This window comes from Canis aureus, chromosome 14, assembly GCF_053574225.1.
Source record: "Canis aureus isolate CA01 chromosome 14, VMU_Caureus_v.1.0, whole genome shotgun sequence".
NCBI lineage: Eukaryota > Metazoa > Chordata > Mammalia > Carnivora > Canidae > Canis > Canis aureus.
In genome coordinates this window covers 52,474,749-52,499,251 of record NC_135624.1, presented here as the reverse complement: position 1 = coordinate 52,499,251, position 24,503 = coordinate 52,474,749, and the positions used below count along the sequence as shown (strand labels likewise).

Genomic DNA, 24,503 nt, shown 5'->3' with positions numbered 1-24,503 from the left:
ACCCAGCTGTAACTCAAAGGCCCACAGAACACTTGATGCAGTGCTCTTTGAAAAGGCAATTTCTTAACACTGAAACTTTCCCTTATTACCAAACACTACTGCCTTGTTCTTAGCACCTTCACCAATCCGCCTTTATGGAGCTGAGGATGAGTGCTGTGGAGTACCCTAGGTGGGAGGTCACAGGATTATACAGCAACTCTACCTACAAATGAATCAAGCCCTCACTGAGACCTGGGGAGAAAAAAAAGATGGCCAACTGGTTTAAGTGTAAAGGCAGGATATATGTAAACATCCTAACAAGGGTAAGCCCCTGGGAAAGAAGTAGAAAGGAACTGAAGACACTTGTAACCATTCCTTCATTCATTAAAGATAACAAACCAAATCAGACATCAATAGCATTTATGTATTCAAGATAAATTCCCCATATATCCTTGGTCGGTCAAACTTTCATGCTCTTTGTCACTGATTCTACTATCTCAATAAAGTAAATGCTTGGAAATTCATTTTGCTTTTTGCTGATAAAGTCTTACAAAAGACATCAAACGAAGAATCACTCTCATCAATATGAAATATCCATTCTTTATGACTCAGGAGGTTACAGGTCACTTGTTGTTATCAGACCACAATGCAATCCAATTATTTTGATGCTTTGCAAAGCCAGAGGTTTCTCCATCACCTTCTTCTCTTTTTGTCAACAAAAACACTTTAAAAAACATGTTTCTCCATTAACAAAAGAAGCAGACTCTTATTTTCTTCTCAGAGGTCCATTACAGTAAGATCCTTAAGACAGTAGCCTGGCAGTCAACACTTAGTATAACTTATTTCCCCTTCAATGCATCTTTTTCCAATCATGAGTCAAAATGTACTAACACCAGGCCTGCTATTGAGAAAGGATATTTATATTAAAGCTATTAAGGGAAGGACGTCTGGGTGGCTCAGTGGTTGAGCATCTGTTTTAGGCTCAGGGTGTGATCCTGGGGTCCTGGGATCGAGTCCCTCATTGGGCTCCCTGCGAGGAGCCTGCTTCCCCCTCTGCCTATGTCTGTCTCTCTGTGTCTTTCATGAATAAATAAAATACATTTTTTTAAAAAGCTGTTAAGGGGGATCCCTGGGTGGCGCAGCGGTTTGGCACCTGCCTTTGGCCCAGGGCGCGATCCTGGAAACCCGGGATCGAATCCCACATCAGGCTCCTGGTGCATGGAGCCTGCTTCTCCCTCTGCCTATGTCTCTGCCTCTCTCTCTCTCTCTCTCTGTGTGACTATCATAAATAAATAAAAAAATTAAAAAAAAACAAAAAAAAGAAAAGAAAAAAAAAGAAAAAGCTGTTAAGGGAACCTGGGGTTGGGAAGTAATTACTATGTAAAGCATCCTGTGATTTGTCTTCAGGTTGTTTCTCCCTGACCTCAACCTCCTAAAAAGTAGAGGAAGATCTACTTTGGACGACTACCCACTAGACTGTTACCCCAAACAATGGATTGTGATGACCTTTCTACCTACCATGGTTTATCAGAGGTAATAATTTTAGAATTAATATACTTGCAATTCTAGCAAAATAATTCGGTTTGATACTTGACCTACCAAATAATAAACAAAGGCATAAATGCTTTTTAAAACTTTATTTCAACATAACTATGCTTACAGAAATACACTCATATTGGTTAATAGAATGCAATTTAAGTTTAACTTATCCTACACAATTTGGACCAAAAACTTGGTACATGGTTTAAGCTTTAAAAAAAAAAAAAAAAAAAAAAAAAAAAAAAGGATTTGCAATCTGGTTTTTCATCTATTACAAATGTATATAAAAGATCCTCCCATCAAATGCTGCTAAAGCAGGCAGCAAGAACCTTGAGAAGTTAACCTTTGGTTTGTCTCGGAAAAATAACACGTATTGCACTGTAAAAGTTTATAAAATTGGTGCAACAAAACATTGTTGTAATGTTTCAATGCCAGTTTACAAAGATCAATTAACTAATGGATGTTGAAAAGGGTGGGGAGAGCCTATGTACAAAGTGAAAATGTAAAAGCTATCTGATTTAGTTAAAATTGCATGTAGATTGCAAGTCTACACAAACCGAGATTCAGATAATTTCGCGAATCTGAAATAACACTATCAGCTCAGTTCATCTGCTGAGGTCAACAAGGAAACTGCACACTAGCGGTTTTTCTGGTTTATGCAAAAAAGAAAATTTTCTTCCCCAGCTTTTCAGTCCAGAACTGATATTATACTACAGGCAAGGTATTCCTTCCATTGTCAACATTCATGGGGTGACATGTGATGAGGTCTACTTGGGTTTAAATTTATTTGCATTAGCACTTATATGCAAAATAGTCCCCAAAGTTAAAGACCACATGACTTTAGAAGTGACTCTAAAAAATAAAATGGCCCTTCTTGGAAGACTAGAACAAAACATCCAGCCATAGTTATAAGAAGCCTTATCAGAAAAGTAGCCCCTTATGAATTACACCTCAATAAAAAAAAAAGTAGCCCCCAAAGAAGCAGCTCTGAAAAGAGGAAAAAATATAACTTAAGATATCTTGAAGAGCAATGTGAATATAGATAGGTTCAGAAGATAAAAAGAGATACATTTTCATAAGACTACCTAGGATTAGGCTTATAGTGTATTCTAGTATTTCAAGTTTATCTCTAGTTACTAAACATCAATTTACAAATAACATATTCACTTTTTATTCCTTTAACAAAAGGGAAAATTCTAGTTTCAATTCTATCCAGTGGAGGGGAAACTGAGAAAACAAAGATTCAAACAGTTCCATGCAAATATCACATTTTTCAAATGGAAGAACTCCCAACTAAACCAGAAGTTCATATTACTAATATATTTTTCATTGAAACAATTTTTAACAAGTACAAATACATGGCATTAAGGTTCAGAACCTAATATAGGCCTGACAATCAAGTCCTTGTTTTCTGGAAGAAAGGCCTCAAGTCCCACTCAATTTCCAGTAACAATGTTTTCACAGATCAATTTAATAATAAGGGGTTTTAATTTCCTTCATATTTTTGTTTTTTAGCATTCTAGTCTTAAAAACTAGATAAGAAAATTAGCCCAATTCCCCAGACATCTAATTTTTCTCTTTTGTAGGATGAAAGAATCCACAAAATCTCTTCCCCAAACTGATTCCCAATCTCCAATCTGTACTTAACATGAGTCTTTTCATATAGAATGTAAAAGGTAACTTACATAAAATGTACCCATGAACATTAAAACTAGTTGTTAGAAAGATTTAACTAGCTTTATAATTTAAGTTTTAAAACATAAATATTTGCAGCTTGATCTTCTGTTGACAATGATTGTCGGAGCCGTGAATTCACCTAGAATTCAACATCATTTATAATTCCCATTCATGCACACAAAACACACACCATTAACACACAACTTACTCCTCATGTCTTGAGAGAATCTTCTCTTCTTTAAATCTTTGGCCTCCCAGTCAATCCCAAGTTCAAATGTCTTTTAACTCAAACTTCACTCTCAGATATTTAACAAGTTTCCAACCACACTTCATCAATGCTTTTCCTATTCTTTTCATGTTGCATTGCCAAACTCTGAAGCCTGCCTCAAAGAGATCACCAGATAAAAGAAAATAAATGAAATATAAAGTGGTTATTTCAGAATAGAACATGGGAGGATCAGAATTGTTCAAGATTCCCTACTGGGATCATACTTTGACTGCAATGAATTAACTGCTATCAGCAAGAAAAATCCTGTTGGATTCTTTCAGTCTTTGGCAACTGGCCAAAGAACCTACCAAGAAAGTTTAGAAGTACACTCTTTCTTAATACAAAGTGCCCCCACAGGAACACCAGGATAGCTGCAATTCATCTGAGGCCTCACCTGTAGAAAGAGGCTGTCACAGGGACAGCCAGGACACCCACTAGTTTGTGGAGATCCCTGAGAAAGTATGATTTTAAAAATCTGGACTGTACTTGAGTTTCACCTGCCTTTTTCATTGTATTCATAGGAAGGAAGTAGCAGCTGGTCTACCAGCACTCATACTACTACCTCTCTCAACCTAGGTTTTCTGTGTAATTGCTATGGCTTTGGAATCTCACAACCGATATTCTGTATAACTTAAAGGAGTAATTATGCCTCCTAATTCCAGGTTTGCAGTTTCCAAATATCACTTACAGTTCTTTATTCAGCTGAGTAGCCATATGGACACCAACCATCTATGCAGAAAGGTTTTCCTCAAAGATATGACTTAACACTGCACATTTAAGGAAGTAGTTCTACTAAAACAAGCCAAAAATTTTTACTCATGGTTGGTATCTGAGATAAAAATCTGTCTAATATAGAGTCTAGTGGTTTATTGTAAAGGTCAAAATGAGAGCTGTGAATTCACTACATCCATTTAAAATAAATAACTTATGTGAAATACAGATTCTGGCATAGATATAAGATGTGAAATTCAAAATCAATGGATTGAACCTGCATGTTTCATTTGCTCACAAATTTGCACACACTAATATTCTGCAAAAAAGACAATTGCAGCAAAGGAAAAAGAAAACTGCCCTTTTGCAAACAAGACTAAAAGCATCCCTCGAAAGAGGACAAAATAAACATGCATATATATGTATAAAGTGTTACTGTTCAACACGAATACTATTTCTAGAAAAAAATTGAACTGCATAGGTTAAAAAAAAAACAAAACAATGTGCAACATCTTAAGCCATTAAAGCACCAAAAAAAAAAAAAAAAAAAAAAACTTGAAAGAAAAAAAAACACACCAAAATCATTGTTTTTATGACGATTAACATACACAAATAAGAAATATTGATCAAAACTCAGTAAGTAAATACCTGGACTGATACAATGTCCACTGTTGGGAGAATTTTTCTTCAATTTAAATGTCTCTTCTCATCTCTAAAAAAATTTTAAAGTGCTAACTTTATATAAAGCAGGCAAATTCAAGTAATTTGCTATTTAAGTATGCCAATTTTTATAGAACTAAACAAAGAACTAAGAAAAAACTAAAGCGAAACAAGAAGACAGACATGGCAAGAAAAGTGACAAGTTACAGCCAGACAAAGCAACAGAATGCTACAATACCACCTTGGCCTTCTCATTTCAATTAAATGTATAAACTAACAGATTTAGGTATCTGCTGGTTTAGTACACTAACTTCCTTGGATTTGCTAAAATTTATCCATCAATAGATATACAGAGTCCTAAGGAAAAGAGTGCCACTTAAAAATCAACATTGGACACTAATTAAAGCAATTTAAAAAAACAAAAGGTTGTCTACAGCTATAAATGAATATTAAATGTAATAGATCGCATAAACTAAGAACTGAAGCCTTATCCTAAGATTAATTACTCCTGCCCTTTAGCTGCTTTTTCAAGGAAGTATACGTTAACCAAATGACGATTGAGGTGCTTGCTGTAATCTTTTTCCTTTCTAAAAGAGCGATCACAGAAGATACAAACAAAATCTCCCTCTCCCACTTTGACTGCTAAGGCTTCCTTTGCATTTTTCCTGCTGGTTTCTTGTGGAACTGGCCGGGCCCCATTCAATCCAGAGTCATCACTACCCTCTGACATGTTGTCACTTAGATCACTTCCATCATGACTGTGGATGCCTTCATCTTCATCCATTTCCTGAGACTCATTTACTGCCATGGTGACAGGAGGTGATGTCACAGCAGTTTTAGACACTGCTTCATGGTTTTCTATTGGTAGGGGATGCAGCACTGGTGAAACAGGTTCTTCAACTGCTGGGCCTTTGCCAGGGGGATTCTCTGTTTTGTTCTCATCAGTGTCCATTTCCATTTCACAAAGCACAGTGTCAGCCTGACACTTAGCATCTAAAATTTCACCCTCTGGTATAGTCAAGTTTTGTTGAGAGGATGAAATATTGGCAGATTCCTTAATAGCAGCAAGACCAGCTAGACCTTTCTCTGCCTCTTCTACTTCTACTTTTTGAAGAGGGGCTTCTTTACTTCCTTCGTTTTCAGTGAATAATTTTTGGTCTTTTGACTCCTCTTCTTTTGAGTTTTCCTTTGGTGGCGGCAGTGGTGGTGGTGGTGGTGGTGGTGGTAAGTGATCCTGTGCACTTGCACTTTCCTTTAGAAGCTGGCTATCTTTAACAGGCACTAAGCCCACTTCAATAAGGACTTGCTCCTTCCGTGCCATTTCACTCTGTATGTTGGACTTTTCCTTTTTATCTTTTCGAGGAGACTTTTTGGGACTTGGTTCCATGTGAAGAGAAGGCTCTGTGGGAGGAGGCTCCATCTGAACAACCTCCATCTGAACAGGGCCCATGGGAGGAGGTGGCTCCATCTGAGAAGACCCTATCTGAGCAGACTCCACTGGGGGAGGCGGCTCCATTTGACCAACATCCATCTGAGTAGACTCTAGGGCCGGGGGCGGCTCCATCTGAGCAGGCCCCCTGGGAGGAGAAGTCTCCAACTGAGCAGGCCCCCTGGGAGAAGGCTCCAATTGAGCAGGCCCCTTGGGAGGAGAAGGCTCCATCAGAGCAAGCCCCTTCTGAGCAGGCTCCTTCTGAGCAACCTCTTTCTGAGCAGGCTTGCTGCTTTTTTTACTTGACTTATTTTTCAGACTTTTCTTCTTTGTACTTTTTTTCACACAGGTATTTTGCTTTTTATTCTCCTCTACTTTGCTATCACCTTTTGGCACTTCCTGACTATTTTTGGATTTGCTTTCTGCCTTCTTTTTCTTTTTTGTCACAGGTTCCTCATCATTTACAGGGTCTTTTAAGGAATGGGCTTCAGCTTCCATCCTCCTTTTGCTTTTCTTGGTTTTACCGGTAGCTTCTGAATTATTTCCTGTATGCACATCCATTTCTTTAGTTTCCATTGCTGATTTGCGAGTTCTAGTAGTCACTTGGGTGGAAGCATTACTACAAGACTTTTTCTCTTTTGAAACATTATCTTTTTTCTCCACTTTTACAGACCTCTCATTCTTCTTTCCAGCCACATCCCCCTTTACTTTTGTCTGTTCTGTCTCTGTTTTTTCATTGGTAATATTGTTATCAGGCAGGTCAGCCTCTCGCTTTTTGGTTTTCTTTAGTTTCACTTTTGAGACATCCATTGTTTTATTAGGACAAGTAGGATGCTTAGACTTGAAATGATACTGCAAATTACACTTCTTAGAAGCTGCATAGTCGCATACAGGGCAATTGAACTGCCGTGGATTAACATGTAGCTCTACGTGTTTTTTGAAATTACTTCTATCTGCTGTTTTGTAGTCACAATGTGGACAGTTGAGAGGTTTAGGCCCATTATGAACCTGTCTTGCGTGGCGGGTTACTTCATGTTGATTAGAGGCCACATAACTGCACTGATCACATTTAAATGGCTTCTCACCTGAAGGTAAATTAAGAGATGTTAGAACATAGGTTAAGAAATGAACTCACGCTTCTATTAAAATATAAGGAATTGGATGTTAAAACATACACACAACACAAACTATTCATTGAAAAGACTGTATCATGCACTTTACATTTACCATATTTATTTGTAGATCTTTTCTCTACACCTTGACATGGATTCTCATACCAAATGGAGGAACAATTACCTCATTTAACCATCATCTTCTAAAAAGTTCGTCAAGCTAGAACTCTCAAACACTGTATAAGAGAACAATGATTCATCAAGAAGTACACAACAATTATTGGCAAAGTTGGTTGGGCTGTGGATGTGAATTTTGGGGCAAGGGCACTCAAAGAGGAAAGATAATTTTTTTCTTTTGAGAAAAGATTAATTTTAAATGTTCTACATTTAGTCAAAACAAATATATAATGGAATAGAATAGAATATATAATTCCCATACATTTTTAAGATAAATCTTGAGACTTCAAAAGGAGTATCTTATACTCCAGGCTATATTCTCAGACCTTAGATGTAGAAGTTATAAAACAAAGTTTTTGGCCTCAAGGAGCAAAAGGCCTTTTCTTTAAATTTAACCATTTTATTCATCCCAGCAAGAGTAAAGTTTCATTCAGCAAACTCTTCCAGATGCCAGAATTGCTATTTTAAGGCAAAAATATAATCAAACCAGAAACCTTTTGATTTTTCCCTACCTTCTTCTAACATATGGGCAAAGAAATTATATCAATGAGAAACAGCATACAAATAGATATGGTATGTAAAATAATTGAACAAAGTCATGATCACAGATCACAGGTACATACAAAACCAAAACCACCCCCACCCCCAAATTAAAGGTATAAGATTAACATTCTACCTGAATACATACCCATCTAGATCACACTCTAGTAAATATTACCAAATGGTATCCATACCCCACTGGTCCAATGGAATGCATAGTAGAAAAATGGAAATTGACATTTATGAAAATTCATCTCTCAAACATTCTCAAATTTATTATCAAATCTAATTTTTTTTCACAAAGTAAATTTCTCAGACATTAAGTAAAACCATGGTAAGCTTTACATGATTTGAAAATGTCTGATGATAAAATAATCACAGAAACAAAAACTTACCAGGTATATCAGATTGGTTATGTAGCTAACTGGACAACTCTTTCCCATGTTAGACTACTAATAGATTCATAAATAGAGGTTTCTACAACATGCTGCATTACTCTATATTTGGCTCTATCTTGTCCTCTCCAATGAATGACCTCAGTGGGGACAATCGTTTGCATAACATATATAGACATAGAATAGGGGAAAATAGGTGGCATAATGTTTAAAACCTTTTCTAAAATGAGACAATTTGGGGGATCAAATATGGGCTCTTCTTCTCCAACTCACTGTGAAATCTTGAGCAAAGTACTGAAAACTGTAAGGCTCAATTTCTTCATCTGTAAAATACTCTTAAGTGTTCTGAGCTATAATTTATTCTACATAAAGCATTTAGGATGAACAGAGAGGCAAGCAATTCATATACATTCCCTATACATCATCACTTTTGGGACTGGTACTTTTAGAATAGGTTAATAAAATGCAAGATTCATGGGTTTATCCTGCCTGTCCATTTAAACCTTACCTCTGAGTAAACAAATGGCTGATGAATTTTCTCTCTTTAGGAAAATATTTATGCTAATAAAAGAATTATAATGGAGTATCACCATTGTATAACCCCTAACAAATGAGGATATTTACATAGCAAGCATCAAAATGCAAGCCTCCAAAAAAAAACAAAAACAAAATGCAAGCCTCCACCTATGAAATGTTCAGAGAATGGGAGTTCATAAAAACCTATTTAAATTTTGATGGCATTTGGGATTTTCCATATTCACCATTAAAGAATTATAATTTTCTTAACTATACTCTCTACTTTTATAACTGTTGAGCTTACTTTTTAAACTTTTCAATGAATAACAGACACATAAAAGTACCAATAAAATGAGCCCCTATGGGCCCACTCTCTGACTCAAGAAATCAAATTTTCCTATATAGGTAGACGTAGCCATTATCCTAATTATCAGGATATTAAATTTTAACTATATCTTAGTAAAACTGTATGAAACTACAAGATAGTGTGGTTTTACTTATTTCTTCACATTATTTTAAATAACAGTAAACATTATTCTGTGTTTTTGCCGAACATTGTTTTTCAAATACAACTATGTTAATGTAGTTCATTCACTTTTCCTCGCTGCATGACAATACTCATTTATTAGAATTTATTATTTTGCTGATGAGCATTTTTGCTGTCAGTATTTGACTATAAAATGGTATAAGCATTAAAAAAATAAAAAAAAATTTTGATGGCAAAATTTACTTGCTCCATTCATTCTCCCCCTCAATTTTATTTTCTTGCCATTAAATATTACTTGTGGGATCCCTGGGTGGCACAGCGGTTTGGCACCTGCCTTTGGCCCAGGGCACGATCCTGGAGACCTGGGATCGAATCCCACATCGGGCTGCCGGTGCATGGAGCCTGCTTCTCCCTCTGCCCATGTCTCTGCCTCTCTCTCTCTCACTCTGTGTGTGACTATCATAAATAAATAAAAATTAAAATAAATAAATAAATAAATAAATATTACTTGTATTAGGATATCTAGTCATCAAAACTGTATGTTATTAGCGCCTAGTTGAATATATATATATTTTTGCCTTGTATCAATGATTTTAACTTAATTCTTTTCCAATTCTAGTAATATTTATCTATATTTTTAATCTTTATAAATGTGTCAGATATCTATTTTCTTCTTCCCAAAGTAACTTACAGGTACATTACAAATTCAAAAGGCAAAGCTTTTTATACAATTTATATGTTCTTATCAAGAATCCAAAAAGAAAAGGGAACTTTTTATAAAGAACAGGGCATACAATTGATTACTACTTAGCAATAAGAACAAAGTTCTGATAAAGCAGCATGGGATGAATGTCAAAAACATCTTATAGAACAATGTTGGAATAGTCTTTCTTGCTAGAAATCAGTATCAGTTGCGGGGAAGTACTGATTGGCAAGGGCAAGGACAGAACTTTTCTGAGGGTGTAAGATTCCTTCCTCTAGGGGGCAGTCAAACAGGAGAAATCCTGTGAAGTAACTACACTTCAGATGCATGTCTGCATTTTCATGTGTTAATGAACCTCAACAGAATACTGTTTAAAAATTTATTCTACATACCTGCAACTAATGTAACATTGCATATTAACTATACTTCAGTAAAAAATGTTTACTGACAAAAAGCCCAAACTGCATAGTAAGTTGAATTTGACATGGCATATTAAAATGGGAATAAAATAAAATAGCAAAGACCCAGGAAAAAAACATATTCTGGAATTCATGAAGACTTTTAAACCATAACGCCTTTCAAATAAACCCAGCTATTAAAATAGTGCCGCCATAATAATTATGAAATCCTTGGTTAAAGGAAAATAAACTTATTGTTGAATAAAATATTTTTCCATCTTAAAAAGAGTAATAAATGGAGATAGAACTTGGCAAGTTGTTGATCTCCTTTAACAAAAGCATCCAACAAAACAAAACAACACCAAAACACAAAAGCATCCAGGCAAATCAAAGTAAAAAAAAAAAAAAAAAAAAAAGTTACTAAAAAAAAAAGCATCCATTACACTCATTATGGAAAAATACTCAAAATGAATTCCTATGCTAGCAGAATAGGGAACTAGCCAGTGTGATATATACAAAAATATCATTAACAGCAAATACCAACTGGATGTATTTCATCAAATGGTAGCATCTCCATTGAGAATAAGAAAGGGAGAGCTGTGGATAATGTCAGTGTAGATTCTAGGACTAGCCAAGTGAAGGATACTTTAATACCATTAGGTAGAAACACCAATAAAACAGAGAATAAGACCAGATATGTCAGATTGGTTTAGTGTGTCAATTTTTCACCTCATCAACATTCTGATCCCTTCCTAATTTAAAAGACTCATTTTATGGATGAAACTGCTCCAAGTAAACAACCAGTGTTATAAGCTGTCAATTAAGCTAAAATGTATCAACTCCATAGAGCCTCATCTTTTCCAAAAATAAGAGACTAATAATAAGCACATACTTTTTCTTCTCTAAAACACACTCACATGAACAAGAACCAACCAACCCATGGAGACCTTAAAAGACTCCAGACCACAGAGAAGGCACCCAAGAGATTCATTCCATGCAAGACTCCATGCAATCTTTAAAAAAAGACTACCTATCTAATTTGACCTAACTTAGCCTCACTTTTTATAATTGCACACTCATACACAAAACAAACTAACCATGTTTGTTTCCTGTCTGCCACTCAAACTATTGGCATCCAATAAAACACAGATCCCCGCTCTCTCCGTACGCTGTGGTTCCAATGTCATTATGCTATAGTCTCTTAAGCCATTTTCTGAGCCATAATGTTCTTTTAACTCTGCTTAACTGAAAATGTGAGGGTAAGGAGTTTAAGGCCAAATCCTAGCTCTTCTGATCTAAAGGAATGACAACCATAGGTAAAACATTTAGCCTCTCTAAATCTAATCCATAAAGTAAGATAAACCATTTAAGGAATACTAAGATTAGAGATAACAAATCCCAATTTCTCAGTACCTGACATACATACAATAAATAGTAGCTACTATTAGGGTGCCTGGCTGGCTCAGTAGATAGAGCATGTGACTCTTGATCGTGGGGTTAAGTTTGAGATCCACACTGGGTATAGAGATTACTTAGAAAAATAAAATCCTTATTTTTTTATTTTTTAAAAAATATTTTATTTGACAGAGAGCACGCACAAGCAGTAGAAGCAGCAGACAGAGGGAAAGGAAGAAGCAGGCTCCCCGCTTGGCAGGAAGCCTGATGTAGGTTTCCATCCCTGGACCCTGGGATCATGACCCGAGCGGAAGGCAGACATTTAACCAACTGAGCCACCCAGGGACCCAAAATAAAATCTTTAAAAAGAAAATAGTAAAAAACAAAAAAAAAGAAAAAGAAAATAGTAACTACTACTCATTAAGAAATTTTTTAAATACTTGCTGTAATGTAACAGCCAACTACTGAATATCATCTTTTTAATACAGCAAAGAGAGTCAAAAGACAACAGTTAGCAAACACAATTTTTTTTTTTTTTAAGCAAACACAAAATTATTCAGGCAGAAGTTACTGACTGGTGTAAAACCGACACTTATACAGTGACAAAAATATTATCTATTCAATGAAAAAGATACAAGAATGTCATCATTCTAATCCAGTGACCCAGCAAGAGTACTAGTGAGCCAACCAGATAGTACTTTCAAATGAGACACATGAAGTAGAATCCAAGCATTCCAATTTAATTTCCAGTGTACAAGTAATACAAAGTCACAGGTAAAGAGGAAAAACCAAATGACACCATGAGAAAGCAAGTAAGACAAATCTAGAAAGGAGGACACTCTACAGAAAAAATGGCCACATTTCTTCAATGCCTTAAGTTTCCGCATTGGTAAAATGGGGACAATAATAGAACCTATACATTATAGCATAGTTATAAGGACTAAAATTAGTTAACTCACATAAAACTTTTATACGTTTCATTTAAGGGCTAAAGCACAATTATCAATAGAACATGATGCCTACCCTCAACAAAACTTGAGACAACATCCAAATTACCCTCAGAAAAATGAAACCAGGAAGTACCCCTAAGCAATAAATTCAGGTTTCTGGTTAAGTGACTCAATTCAATAGCTTAGGAGATTTAGAAAGAACATTCAAAGTATATTAACATGACAAGAATGTAGGGTGAAGAAAAGCTAGTAAGCATATTATGTGACCCCTTTATAGTGCTCAAATCACAACCTGTACTATAATCAAATGTTACTTATTGACTTAAAATTGCAATATCCAATAGAAATAAAATACAATATATGTAATTTTAAATTTTCAGTAGTCACATTTACAAAGGTAAAATTAAATTTTACTACTCATTTAACTCAATATAACCAATGTTATGTCAATATGTAACCAATATTCAAAAAAAATTTTTAGGTTTTATTTAAGAACTCTAGACCCAATGTGGAGCTCAAACTCACAACCCCGAGATCAAGTCACATGCTCCTCCAACTGAGCCAGCCAGGTGCCCCAAAGTAGATATTTTATGTGCTTTTATTTATACTGTTTGAGTTCTACTATGAATTTGATACATTTCAATTCAAACTAGCTACATTTCACAAGTTCAATAACCACATGAGGCTAGTGGCTACCCAAGCAAACTGCACAAATTTCAGGCAATTAATTATTAACTTAAAGGAGGTTAAGTCTACACAGACTTCAGTTATCACCAAAATTTTGGCATAGTTTGAAAGTATTCTGACCAGTTGTGGTGGTTCACCAAGGGTCAATTATAGCCAAAATGAATTATCCTTTAAAGACCACCTATGCAAAAAAAAAAAAAAAACACCTATGCTAATATTTACTTTTTAACTCTGCCATCTATCTACCTTGATAATGGGGGCCAATTCTGGTTGGTGATCACATTATTTCAGTCACCAGAATGGACAAATCTTCCACTGCATTTATAGTCCTGCATTTTATCTATTATATGTTAATAAATTGAGATCCTAGAATTACCGATTATTCTTTAAAGTCTGGCTTTTGTAAATTAGTCCACAGAAGCCCTATCAGCTCTCAAAAAGAGGACAAATTCACACTTTAGGACCTGAAAAGTTAAGAAGGAATCCCTATAACTGGAAATCACATACTATGAAACTTGGTGTTATACTGTGTTGGGAGTAGGGGAGAGGGTGAAAAGGTAGGGGTTGTTCAAAAGTATGAACCAGCATTGGTCTACAATAGCACTTCCAGTTTTATTAATCATGGAATTTGAAGATCTGGTGAAAATTATGGACCCTTCAGCCAGAAACCGTGCATGCATGCATTCACATTCAGTTTCAAGAGTTCCACGTATGGATTCCTTGTTAAGAACCTACATTTAAATACAACACTGATTTTTTAACTCTTAACTTCTAAATTATATTAAAAATAAATAATTTGATTTTTAAAATAAATAAATCATAAATAATGACCCAGTTCCAGGTCTAGAAGAACTTCCTTATAATGAGGTATTGAATACTAAAAATCAAAGAAGAGTTTCCATTTCTTACCAACCTGAATGAGTACGCATATGTCTAGTTAGATGAGTCTTCTGAGAACTTGAGTAAGGACAAAGCTCACATTTGTATGGGCGTTCCCCTGCAAGAATATAATGATTAGGGTTTAAACATGATAAAATAAGGGAAATACAATTCTAACAATACACACAATGTTCAACACTGAGCATTTTTTTTTTTTTTGATAAGGATTCTTTTTTCCTATTCCTGGCAAAATGGTCAATTTTTTATCATGTATTAGACACATCAATGATTTAACTCAGAATTCACATTACCTACATTTCAGCTTTGCTGACAAAAAAGATCACTGGCTTTCTGAATTCTCATAGCCCTCTTAATTTTCCCAGAATGCTACATACTATCACATTAAATATTAAGAACTGAATACTTATCTTGATAAGATATCAAGGAGCATCTTTTTCTTTAAATTAGAATTATCCTTAGAAAAAAAAAAATCTACCCAAATTTTCTCCTGCTGTGACTTGGAGTATTTTTTTTTTTTATTCTTGTGAAAAATAAACCTATCATTTGAAATTGTTAGCTTAAAGCAAGAACACTTGAGTGGGGGTAATTAAGCTAAAAATACTATGAAAGGTAGATAAACCTTTCATAAATTAGATCAGTGTTAAAGCAAATCATGCTCATAAAGCCATAGAACTGATAGCAATTGCAGATGAGAAGACCGTGATTTCAGTACTAAGCAATTTAAGACTTAATGGCAGGAAACGTTTATTTTTGGGATATGGGTTGTCAACCACAAAACAGGTTTTTTAAAAACCTTGACAATTAAAAAAAAAAGGTCGACAATTTGTAATTTGTTTTCATCCAGTCTTTGGCCACAAGATAATAATTACGACCTTGGGCAAGTTTCCTCCCTAAAAGTAAAAGCGCCTTTATTTCCTAGAATTGTGAGAATTTAAATTTAAGGTAATACAGAGCATTTGACATTGTGCCTGGCACATAAAGCCCTCAATAAATACCAGTTATTATTTTGTCTATATGGTAAAACTTCCAGTAACAAATATGTCTAATAAAATGGACAAGGAAAAGACAAAAAAGTGAAAAGAGGAAGAATATGATAAGGAGTAGGAAATGTGTTCCTAGTAGCTGTACAGCTGTTACTAGTTGGTAGCTACAGATTAGCGATATAGGTCATACCAAAAGAATTCTTAACTTCAATCTCCAAGAATTTAGCTTTAAAAATGTTGCATGTGTTCTTATAAGGATATATAAATGACAGATAAGCACATGAAAAGATTCACAGTATCTTTACCCATGATGGAAATGCAAAACAAAACCATAATGAGATGAAGGCTTCACACCCATGAGGATGGCTATAATCAAAATGACAGATGTTAACAAGTATTGGTTAGGATATGGAAAAATTGGAAGTCATACAATGTGAGGCTGTAAAATAGTGCAGTCACTTTGGAAAACAGTTTAGCAGTTCCTCAAATGACTAAACATAGTTACCATATGGTCTAGCAATTCCACTACTAGGGATAAACAGTTGACCCTTGAACAACAGGAGTTTGAACTGTTTGAACTATATGGACCTCCACATATAGATGCTTTTTTCCAATAAATACACTACATACAGTACATTTATTTCGCTTTCCATGGAGTTTTTTTCTTTTTAAAAAAACATTTATCTATTGGGGCGCCTGGGTGGCTGAGTCAGATAAGCATCTGCCTTTGGCTCAGGTCATGAGCCAAAGGGTTCTGGGATTGAGCCCTGCATCTAGCTCCCTGCACAGCGGACCCTGCTTCTGCCTCATTCTCTCTCAAATAAATAATTTTTAAAAGTTATTTATTTGAGAGAGATAGAGTGAGGGGCGGAGCAGAAGAGAATGCCAAGCAGACTCCCCACTGAGCAGAGCCTAAGGCCCCGAAATCAGGATCTTAGCCCAAATCAAGAGTCAGATGCTTCATCACCGACTGAGCCACCCAGGAGCCCCCTCATGGATTTTCTTCATAACATTTTCTTTTTTCTAGCTTACGTTATCTTAAGAATACAATATATAATACATACAACATACAAAGTATGTTAATCAACTATGTTATTGGTAAGGCTTCTAGTCAACAGTAGGCTACTAGTGGTTAAGTTCTGGGGGAGTCAAAAGGTTATGTGCTCATTTTCGACTGCCCCTAATCTCTGCATTGTTCAAGGGTCAACTGTATATTCCCAAGAAAAACAAACGTATGTCCACGCAAAAACTTGTATATGAATGTTCATAGCATAATTATTCACAATAGCCAAAAATGGAACCAATCCAAATACTGTGATTTATTAAATAAACAAAATGTGGTCTATCCCTACAAAAGATTATTTGGCAACAAAAGGAAAACAAGTACTGTATACAGGACATGGATAAACCCTGAAGACATTATGCTAAGTGAAAGAAGGCAGTCACAAAGGACCATATATTATTGTATGACTTTATATGAACTGTCTAGAACAAGCCAATCCACAGTGAACTGTATGGTATGTAAAACCTATCTCAATTAAGCAGTTACAGAAAGAAATGGAAGATAAACTAAATACCATTATAGATTAACATAAAGGATCAACTAAGGATAATTTACATTTAAATTCTTTATAACAGAAAAAATAAAAAAAATTCTTTATAACAGAATAGATTGCTTCTATCTGCAATTCTACAAAATGAGCATAGATACTTCAGAAAACTTAAGTGATTTTTCAGTCACACATAGAGGCAAAAATGTCATCTTTCAAGTAGAACTTGTGAACTGGTTAAATATCAAACCCACAAAATTAAAAATCTTTGGACTCAAAACTCAAATGAAAATAATACTCAGCCCACACCATGATAATTACCCATAAAAAGAGAACTGAACTTTGACTCTTGGTTATATATGACCTTGGACACATCACTTCAGGGTTTCTTCTCAGTAAACATGGGCTATTGTAACTTACCTTATGTTCCTCAATAGATTGTTCTGCAAATTTGCATAGAAGTACCCAACACTGGGCACTAAAGAACAGAAGAGACCCATTAAGTGAATCTGAAACTAGGGTACTTAAATGAGAAGTGATTCTATCATTTCTTATCTCTACTCTTCAGCATTAAATAAATTCATTTTTCCATAAACACAATTTTCAGAACCATGCATTTAACATCAGAAATACTCAGAATTCAGATAATCAAAATATTATCCTCCTGATGTAGTATACACTACCAAATGGTTTTAAAATGCCTACCAAAAATTTCAAAATTACAAAGAAGATTAACATTAGGAAGAAAAAAAATCTTTTCAAAAAAGTATTAAGATCACTCAAGTTTAACACTAAAATGTGGGGGGAAACACACACACGCACACATAAATGTGAAATGAGATACATACAACCACTGTTAGCTTACTGTGAAAATACCAACCTTAAATTAATGGCAAGAAAAACTCATGGATGGTATAGTTAAGGACATAAAATATACCCATTAAAAAGCAGTCAACTAAACTTCAATTAGATTAAACCACTGTACAAAAGAATTTTTAAATGCCAAGAGTTTGTTGTTGTTTTGCTGTTGTTGTTTTTTTCCTTGAAGTATTATTTATTTTAGAGAGAGTATTCTACTTGAACCCACAGAAAGAGGTAGGGGCAGAGGAAGGAGAGAAGCTAACTCTCCAAGCATGGAGGACGACTCTGGGATTTTATCCCAGAACTCTGAGATCATGACCTGAGCCTAAAGCAAGAGTCAGAGGTTTAACTAACGACTGAGCCAGCCAGGCATCCCAAGAGTTCTTTAAAAAAACAAACAAACAAACAAACAAACAACAAGAAAAGCTTTACATAAAAAAAAAAAAAAGAAAAAAATTAGAAATACACATAAAATACTAAAAAGCTTTTCCAGTACTCTCCATTTTCTTTTTGGTTCTAAAAATATTCTTAAATTGACAAATTTAGATTTACTGTTGAAAACATTTTTAGCTTTTTGGGGGAATATGAATTACTCAAAATACGAACTGTCAAAAATCAAAATGTATTAAGACAAAAGCACTGGGGTGCTGATAATATTCTCTATATTGACTTGCATGGTGGTTATGAGTATATTTATTTGTAAAAGTCATCGATTATACTTCGATTAAAACAATTCATAAAATGTACAGATCAAAGTCATGCCCTGGCTATTCCTTGAAAGCCGTACAGATCACAGCCAATCTAAATTAAGCCCCAAGGTTTTCAAAAACCTGTTAAATAAATAAGAAGTACTTATGGCTGAAGTATATACAGTAGCTGGGATTTATTTTAAGATATTGTATATAAGGTTAGTCTGTTTAATTCAAACTATTAAGTGATTAATGGGGTAGAATTTCCAAATAACTTTCATTTCCTATGCCATGTAATTTTGTAATGTTTGAACTTCTTGACTTTTGAAATTAAAATGGTTTCAAAGCATGGAGAAAATCACAGGTTACAACAAATTCCAAAGGATCTACACATTTTTTTTACTTGACTAGATTTTAAAGTTTTAAATACAGGAACCATCTCTTAGAGGCTTAGAAATCTTGCTTCAGACATCTTTTTTTTTTTTTTTTAGTTTGAGAGAGAGAAAACACAGGGGGGAGGGGAGGTGCCACAAGCAGACTCCACCCAAGTGGGGCTTGATCCCACTGCCAAAGATTGTGACCTGAGCTGAAATCAAGAGTCAAGTACTCAACCAACTGAAGCCACCCGGGTGCCCTCTTTCTTGTAATAAGTTCATCTGCAAGTTTTATTAAATCCATCACTTAGTAAGCACAATGGAATCCCCTCCCCACTGTACCCTACTTTACCTGTGGGGTTCAGCCCTACTAAGTGATGACTCTTGCAAAAGTGACTTGATGCAAACAGCATCCCTACAACCCCTTTTCACTTCTGATCCAGAGTACTGTACTAGATTACCCTATCCATTTTGTTCAGACCACTACTCAGTCCTCAAAGGTACCAATTCTTAGCAGAAAAAAATATAAGAAAATTAACTACCATTAAGTTGCAAACATTTCCTTAAAAAATGAGATTCCTTGGGGTGCCTGGCTGGCTCAGTCAGTGGGGCATGCAAGTCTTGACCTCAGGGTCTTGAGTTCTAGTCCCACAATGGGTCGAGAGCTTATTTTTTAAAATGAATTATTAAGGGGTATTGAGGAGAAATAGGGTGCAAACACTAATAGAATTTTGTGCGTGTGTGTTGAAGATGTCCTAGAAACTGATTGTGGTCATAGTTACACAACTTTTGTGAATATACAAAAACCAGTGAATTTTAACTTTAAATGGATGAGTTCTGTGGTAGTGGACTGTATCTCAATAAAGCAAATAGTTATCCACCCCACCCCCCCAAAAAAAACCCAAACTGCTAAATGTGATAAAATATCAGTAACTATTAAATATAGGTAATGGACATACATGTTGGTATTTGAGATGTTTGAAATTTTTAACATTGTTCTATTTTTTTCATAGAGTACACTTACAAATGAGAAAGGTCCTCTTCCGAGCATGAGTTCAAACATGCTGAACGGCATTGGTTTTGGTCTGAAAAATAGCTTCATTTTCCACCTGTGTGTTTGCTTTCTCAGGAAAATGACTGCAAGTGTGGCAATCCCACCAATCTTTTAATTTTTTTTAAAGACTTTATTTATTTATTCAGGAGAGACACACAGAGAGAGGTAGAGACACAGGCAGAGGGAGAAGCAGGCTCCACGCAGGGAGCCGGCCGTGGGACTCGATCCCGGGTCTCCAGGATCACACCGCGGGCTGCAGGCGGCACTAAACCGCTGCGCCACCGGGCTGCCCCCCACCAATCTTTTAAAAACTACTTCTCACATTCCTATGTTTTGGAGACAAGTTGTTCCACTTAGGAACTCAATACCCAGACAAGTTTTTTAAAAAGTTTAAGGCTTCTGTGAAATGGCTCTATGCAAGGGTTAATCGCTGAGTTTTCCTTCCTGTCTAAATCCTCGATTTCTTTGGGAAACTACATTGCGTCTTCGATGTATTCACTATCAACTAAATATATCTTCGAAGAAAAAAAAAAGTCTAATTTGGCTAAATGATCTATCCCAACTTGTCAAAATATGAATTTTAACAAGAACATTGATAATATTTCTCTTGGCCATTCTTTGAAGCAAGTCTTCTTCATGTACTCTCCAATCCCTATTGTTATTACCACCATGGAGAGAAACTGAAGCACAAAAGGGGTTAAATCACTTATCCAAGGTCACAAAGACAGCAAAAAGAACCAGAATCCCCCATCTTTAGTACTACTTTAAACTGCCTACTGAATTAACGATCAGAAGAGAACTGAACTTAAGGACTACAAGGTACTCTTACCTGTATGAGTTCGAACATGTTGAACATAATTATTTTTTCTGTCGGAAAAATAGTTGCATTTTCCACATGTGTATACTTTCCTTGGAAAATGGTTTCTCAAGTGTTTCCTCCAGTGATACTCGCTGATTGTGGTGTATGTGCAAATGATGCACTTGTAGACTCGCTCATTATCCCCAGCTCTGGTGTGGTGTTTCAGGTGAGCGGTATAGTGATCATATCGATTGGTATTGTAGCCGCAGCGGTCACAGCGAATGGGGCCCTTGGAGAAATCGCCCTCCTCTGCAGTGGAAGACCCAGATTCTCTGGCTTTTGCTTGCTTCTCTGCACTTTCTTCCACAAAAAACTTCTTGGCACTATGAACTCTGATGTGATGCACAAACTGTTCTTCTGATTCCGCTTCATACTGGCATGGCTTACAGCGAAAAGGTTTGCTCTTCAAGTTCTTGCATTTGTCCTCTGCTCCAGGTGTTTCAGGAGGAAGATCTTTATTTGAGTTGTAAATTTCTGGGGCAGCTGATACCTCAAACACAGGCTGTGGTTCGACAACACTGAGCTCCAAACTTTCCAGTTCCATGTTTTCCAGTCCACTGGGTTCACCTTTTATTTCAGGAGACTCCTCAAGTCCTTCTCCGTCACTATCTGAAAAGTTGTTATCTCCAACAGGCATCAATTCTGCCATCTGTCTTTCTTCACCAACCAGGTAATCACAGCAGCTGCCATTTACTTCCCCAGTTAAGGCCACATTTGCCAACATGATAAGCTGGGGCGCCGCCAGTTCAGCTTTGGAGAGGTCATGCAAGTCATACATGTCGTTAGGCAAGGCCATGCCAATGTTGCCACTGCCTGTGAACAGCCCTCCTCCTCCAGAAGACTGCCCCATTACCTGGGTGGCCATGACTGTATTCTGAATTCAAAATAAGACAAAAAAAAAAAAAAAAAAAGAAAGAAAGAAAGAAAGAATGAATGAAAGAAAGAAAGAAAGAAAAAAACACAAAAGTACCGGTTTAAATACAACATCCAAAACGTTGCTGTAATTCCTCGTATCTAAAAAAAAGTTCTCCAATGTAATCTTTAAATTCAATATATGCTGTTAACTGCTAAAATTAAGGCTTTGATACATTTTTGTACTTCCAATTTTCTTTATTGCAGTCGCCAAAAAAACTTCTACTATCCCTACGAAAATTTCTATCAATTGTTGGACGTAACTCATGCATCCACTAGGCCTACGCCTGGCATGCCTTCCCTCAAGCAGTTTTAAATCTTTCTTGTAAAAAAAAAAAAATTAAGGAACTTCATTTTTAATGTTAGTTAAAATCATTTTTAAATTCAATACGTGAAGAGTAAACTTGCTGTCCTCCCAACTGGCCCCCTTCAGCAGTTTACTGGTCAGAAAGCGGAGAAATCCAAAAACCATACTGTGCATTTGTTAAGTACAAACACGTCTGGAAAGTAGAAGCCTGTATTAATTGGTCAAGTGAATTGAATTTCGTATGAACTCAAGTAACTCCAGAAGAATAAACTGAGAAAAAGTACCCCTCGGTTTATTTATTTAATTTCCTAATGACTCGACCTTTTTAAAGGGAGGCAAAAAAAAAAAGAAAAAAAAGCGAACCTTTCTTCCTGTTAAAAAAAAAAAAAAAAAAAAAAGGGAAGCTCCATGCATTCAAAACTTCACTAATGAAAATAAAGAAACTTTCAAACCCGCTAATAATCGTACAGCTCGACCCGACGACCGGCAACTTTCTTGCATTGTGCTGGACTTGGCCTACTTGCTTGGGGGAAGCCATTACAAGATCACCTTCTTGAAAACATGCTGGGCTTTTAAAGTCGCCTTAAACCACGTTACTTTCCCATCTACAGGGTGCTATTCTCAAACTGAGCGCTGTCTTGCAAGTTAGAAAAAGGAAAAAAAAAAAAAAAAAAAAGCAAGCAAAGTTATGCTGCAAGCCCTCAAAAAAAAAAAAAAAAAAAAAGAATGCAATCAAACCCCAAAGACGAAAAGCAGTCGGTTTTCACCCAGGTGCATAAACACAAACCGAGCGGGGTCTGCGAGGTCCCCGGAGCTGGGGCCGAATGCCATCACAGGACGCAAACCCAGGGCCCCGGCGGTCCCAGGGCTGAGCAGCCCGGGCTCCTCGCAGTTGGCCCGATCGTCGCCTTTTCTAATTGCAACCCCCCCCCCCCCAGCCCTAACTACGGTCCCTAAAGGAATTTTCACGCTGGTCGGGGGAGGCCGTCTGAGCAGAGCCCCAAAGCCCAACGTGCTGCACGGATTCCTCCGTGCGGCCGCCAGCAGCGCCGGCCTCGGCCGCGGCATTCCTCACTCCAATAGGCATTCGGCCATTTTCTCAAAATACCAAACACAAAGCAGCTCTTTGCAAAACTCGGGCGCTCTCGCTTCCTCCCGGCCGGGCGCGCTCACTGCACGCGCTCCCACCCCGGCTCGCGCGACTCGCCCCGACCCTCGTCCCGGAGCCCTTTCCCCGGGTGCCCCCCCCCCCCCACGCCGAGCGGGGCCGGCGGGGCAAGCCCGGGGCGCCGTTGGGCCAGACCCGGGCCTCCCCGCTCGCCGCCGCCGCCGCCGCCGCCGCCCCCTCCCCGGCCCCGCGGGCCCGAGTCCGGGAAGGGGAAGGCAAAGTTACCGCGTCGCCGGCGCCCCGGGCTCACCCTCCGCGGCGGGCCCGGGAGGCTCCGCGGGCGCCCTCCGGAGGCGTCGGGCCCCAAGCGCCGGAGGGGCCCCCACGCGCGCCCCGGAAGTCTGAGAACTCACTGCCCCACGGCGCCCCGCGGGCCGCGCGCCCCGGTCCCGCCAGCTCGCGCGCGGAGGCGGCCGGGCGCGGGGGGCCGCGGCGGCGGGGCGGCCCGGGAGCAGAAATCGCTGTCCAGCCCCATTGGCGGAGCCGCCCGGGCCGCGGGGCTGACTCAACCCGCCCGGCCGCACTCAACGGCGCCTTCCGGCGCAAGGGAGAGGCCGCGGAGGGAGGGGGCCGGCGGGGCCGGCGGGGCCGACAGGGCCGCGGGCCGGCGAGGGGCTGCGGCGGGACCTGGGGGCCGGGGGCGCGGGGAGGCAGCTCCGGGGCCGGGGCCGGGGCCGGGGCCGCAGGCGGCGCGGCTCCTCGGGACCCCGCTCCGAGGGCGCCCGGGCCCGCGACTGGGGAGGGGGTCCTGGCTCCACGCCGCTCCCCGGGGACGCCCCCGGCCCAGCCCCCGGGCCGCGCCGGTGTAACCCGATCCCGCCCGGCCGCCCGCCCCCGCCCCGCGCCGCGGCCGCCGCCGGAGCCACAGTATCTGCAAATCAGCCCTGGACAGCGCCTCGCTCCGCGTCCTTCCGCGCCCTCCCCCTGCCGCCGCCGCCGCCGCCGCCGCCGCCGCCGCCGCCCGGCCCTCCCCCACCCGGCCGAGCCCCCGGCCCTGCGCCGCGCTTACCGGCCTTCCCCGGCGAGGAGGCGCGGGCGACCCGCCGTCGCCGCTCCTCCGCCGACTACTTTTCTTTGTTGCCGGAGTTTCGGGGGGAGGGGAGGGGGAGGATGGAAAAGTTGGGCGCCGGGGACGTCGAGGCCCGCGAAGGCCCAGGACTGGGGCTCGCAGAGAGCGCTCAGGCCGCCGGCTCCCGCCCCGCCGTCCCGGCCGCCGCCGCCGC

The 24,503-nt window shown here is 38.6% G+C and overlaps 1 protein-coding gene across 3 annotated transcripts; it reads right to left on the bottom strand.

The window, feature by feature from the left end:
* Positions 1-339: 339 nt before the first annotated feature.
* REST (RE1 silencing transcription factor) lies at positions 340-24,503 on the bottom strand. Of its 3 annotated transcripts, none has more exons than XM_077848140.1 (4): positions 24,290-24,503; positions 20,864-21,767; positions 14,537-14,620; positions 340-7,348 (listed from the first exon to the last, which is right to left on the bottom strand). In XM_077848140.1, exons 2-4 carry the CDS (start codon positions 21,756-21,758, stop codon positions 5,337-5,339), a joined length of 2,991 nt encoding a protein of 996 aa, XP_077704266.1. In that variant the 5' UTR covers positions 21,759-21,767; positions 24,290-24,503; the 3' UTR covers positions 340-5,336. The 3 variants fall into 3 exon arrangements, with proteins under 3 accessions (XP_077704266.1, XP_077704265.1, XP_077704264.1); XM_077848139.1 differs by lacking the exon at positions 24,290-24,503 and adding an exon at positions 23,531-23,669; XM_077848138.1 differs by lacking the exon at positions 24,290-24,503 and adding an exon at positions 23,506-23,644.

What these genes read in the sequence shown, in the direction of transcription:
- REST (XM_077848140.1), bottom strand. Translation starts at nt 21,758, where the DNA reads ATGGCCACCCAGGTAATGGGGCAGTCTTCTGGAGGAGGAGGGCTGTTC. An exon ending in ACATGTTCGAACTCATACAG is followed by an intron (nt 14,621 to 20,863) that starts GTAAGAGTACCT and finishes ATATTCTTGCAG; the next exon opens with GGGAACGCCCATACAAATGT. An exon ending in ACATATGCGTACTCATTCAG is followed by an intron (nt 7,349 to 14,536) that starts GTTGGTAAGAAA and finishes ATTTACCTTCAG; the next exon opens with GTGAGAAGCCATTTAAATGT.